Below are 2,957 nucleotides of genomic sequence, written 5' to 3' on the forward strand. Positions count from 1 at the left end.
TCTGACTGTGAGAAGCTGATTAATTTGTCTCGTGAAGAGACAATTCAACTGTAGCCAGTGCAGCCTCCGTTCGTACAGAAACAAAGAGGAGGGCGAAGACGCCAATATCTTTTTATTAGACTTTTATTCCTGGAAACACATTCAATACATAAAGGAGAACACACACTGTCATTGAATCTCACGAACCAAGAAACCATTGTTTTAAAACAAACATTAAATCATATAAACTAGTTAATAACGTTTGTTCAATAGTAGTAGACTTGACGTTGGCTAATTATTAATAATCATGAAATATGATTATTATAAATAATTAAAAATATGTATTAAAAATATTTAAAAAATGGTAAATCTTTAAATTAAGAATAATAAAAGAATCAATTAGAAATGATAGGGTTATCAATTAAGAATAGTTAAATCATTAATTAAAACAATAAAATGATAAATTAAGAATAATATAGACGGGCCACCACCCTGGCTACAGGGACCAACATTCAATCTGTAAGGATCAGTCTCAGTTTATAAAAGTTAAATTAATAATCTCAATATTTTATATTAATGATTATATAATCAACAATGAAGGGTTTTAAGTTCAAGCACAGGCTATCATAATCCAGCTGTATTCACATACATATGCACAAATAATCACAAGATACAGATACTTTAATTACAAAAGGATTTATTAAAAAAGGGGAAATAAAGTTAATGTTATTCAATGATTCTTAATTTAACAAAACTTTACTATTTCACAGATAACAACAGTAGCAGTAGCAGCACTTATCACAATTTAGTACACACGTGTAATACTGATTGTATATCTATGTGTGTGTGTGTGTGTGTCTGCGTCCTTGTGTGTGTGTGTGTGTGTGTGTGTGTGTGTGTGTGTGTGTGAGTGTCTCTAAGTGTGTGTGTGTGTGTGAGAGAGAGAGAGAGAGGGGGAGTGGCAATGAGGTAATGATGCAGTCACGTGGTGACGTAATCTGTTTGAAATCAAGATGGTGGTACATTCACGTTACTCAAAATGGAGGCCTTTGTTAATGACAACATGAGGTCGAAGTAAAAAATGGCCGTAAGCCACGTGAGTTACACAAAGGAATTTTCAGACAAAGATTCTTATCTCTGCGTGGTTTTGGCGTCGAGATGCGTTCAGGCTCTCTAAGTCTAGATTTATCTATGTAACGTGAAATGTATGTAGATCGGAACGTGTGTGTAACACGTTCCGATCAGGGGGCGGGGTTTAGCCCTCAGTGGGCGTCTACGAACACAGTGGGGTTTCTCCTGGGCCTGCTGGGGCTCTCCAACCACCAGGAAAACTCTAGAGCTGGTCTCAGCATCGCGTGTAGGCCTCGTTTTACGACCCTTGGTCTAAACTTCGGCCAGCGCTCTGGACTCTTCCCCAACAGAAAACACATTCATTCTGTGCAAGGAACACACTTTAACCTTAAAATGACATGAAGGACATTATGAAAAATAGATACATTATGTAGAAATCAGTAGAAACAAGATATATAAACACAATCTTTCGTGTTATTCATGAGTTATGTTTTCTAGGGACATAAAAACTGTTAATAGTCTATTTAAAACAGTGAACATTGAAAAAATATATATAAGTAACTGCTGATATGTCCTTACAAAACTTTGTTGCAAGGGTGGAAACTGATTCACTTCTCTCCTTTATGAATCCTCACGTCTTGTACACTAGGACTGGATCTTAAATCTTCTACCACTCAGATCAACTGAACGGTTACTCTCCTGTATGACTCCTCATATGTGTATTTAGATGGGACTTACGGCTAAATCTGTTACCACACTCAGAGCAACTAAACGGTTTCTCTCCTGTATGAGTCTTCTTATGTCTATTTAGACCGCAACTTTGACAAAATCTTTTCCCACACTCAGAGCAACTAAACGGTTTCTCTCCTGTATGAATCCTCATATGTGTATTTAAACTCGCCCTTTCAATAAATCTTTTACCACACTCAGAGCAACTGAACGGTTTCTCTCCTGTATGAATCATCATATGTCTGTTAAGATCACTCCTTTTGCTAAATCTTTTACCACACTCAGAGCAACTAAACGGTTTCTCTCCTGTATGAGTCTTCTTATGTGTATTTAGACTGCCCATTCGACTAAATCTTTTGCCACACTCAGAGCAACTAAACGGTTTCTCTCCTGTATGAATCCTCGTATGCATATCTAGATTCGCCCTTTCACTAAATCTTTTACCACACTCAGAGCAACTGAACGGTTTCTCTCCTGTATGAATCATCATATGTCTGTTAAGATCGCTCCCTTTGCTAAATCTTTTACCACACTCAGAGCAACTAAACGGTTTCTCTCCTGTATGAATCCTCATATGTATATTTAGATTCGCCCTTTCACTAAATCTTTTACCACACTCAGAGCAACTGAACGGTTTCTCTCCTGTATGACTCCTAGTATGTCTGTTAAGTTCGCTCCTTTTGCTAAATCTTTTACCACACTCAGAACAACTAAACGTTTTTTTTTCTGTCTCACATCCCATTTCACTTAGAGGCTGTTTGTTATTTCTCGTATTTAAACCAGTTTGAGTTTCCCTGGTCTCCATCCAATCATCCTCACTGACTTCAGTCTCAGAAGAGTCTTCAGCCTTGTCCTCAGGACCTGGTTGTAAACGTCCATCAGGTCCTGAGGTCCTGGCTGGTTCTGGTCCTCCACAGTCTTCTCTGTTCTCTTTCCTCTCACTCGGATGAAGCGTTGACGATTTAAGTTTCTCTTCATCTTCTTCACTCTTCACAGCAACAGGAGTCAATGTGAACTTGATATCAGCCTCCTCCAGTCCTTGAAGCTGCTGTCCATCCTGATTGGTCCACGGTTCCTCCTGTTCCTCTTTAATGTGGGGGGGCTCTGTCTCCTCCTGTTCCTCTTTAATGTGGGGGGGCTCTGGGTCCTCCTGTACCTCTTTAATGTGGGGGGGCTCT

The 2,957-nt window shown here is 38.8% G+C and overlaps 1 protein-coding gene across 1 annotated transcript; it reads right to left on the reverse strand.

Annotated features, from left to right (window-relative positions):
• Positions 1–947: 947 nt before the first annotated feature.
• On the reverse strand, positions 948–2,680 carry LOC133015138 (gastrula zinc finger protein XlCGF17.1-like). Its single transcript, XM_061082276.1, has one exon. It carries the CDS (start codon positions 2,582–2,584, stop codon positions 1,742–1,744), a length of 843 nt encoding a protein of 280 aa, XP_060938259.1. The 5' UTR covers positions 2,585–2,680; the 3' UTR covers positions 948–1,741.
• Between the last annotated feature and the right edge of the window lie 277 nt (positions 2,681–2,957).

Source organism: Limanda limanda, chromosome 12, assembly GCF_963576545.1.
Source record: "Limanda limanda chromosome 12, fLimLim1.1, whole genome shotgun sequence".
Taxonomy (NCBI): Eukaryota; Metazoa; Chordata; class Actinopteri; order Pleuronectiformes; family Pleuronectidae; genus Limanda; species Limanda limanda.

Bases quoted from the DNA above. Each gene is read 5' to 3' on its own strand.
- LOC133015138 (XM_061082276.1), bottom strand. From the start codon at position 2,584: ATGGAGACCAGGGAAACTCAAACTGGTTTAAATACGAGAAATAACAAA.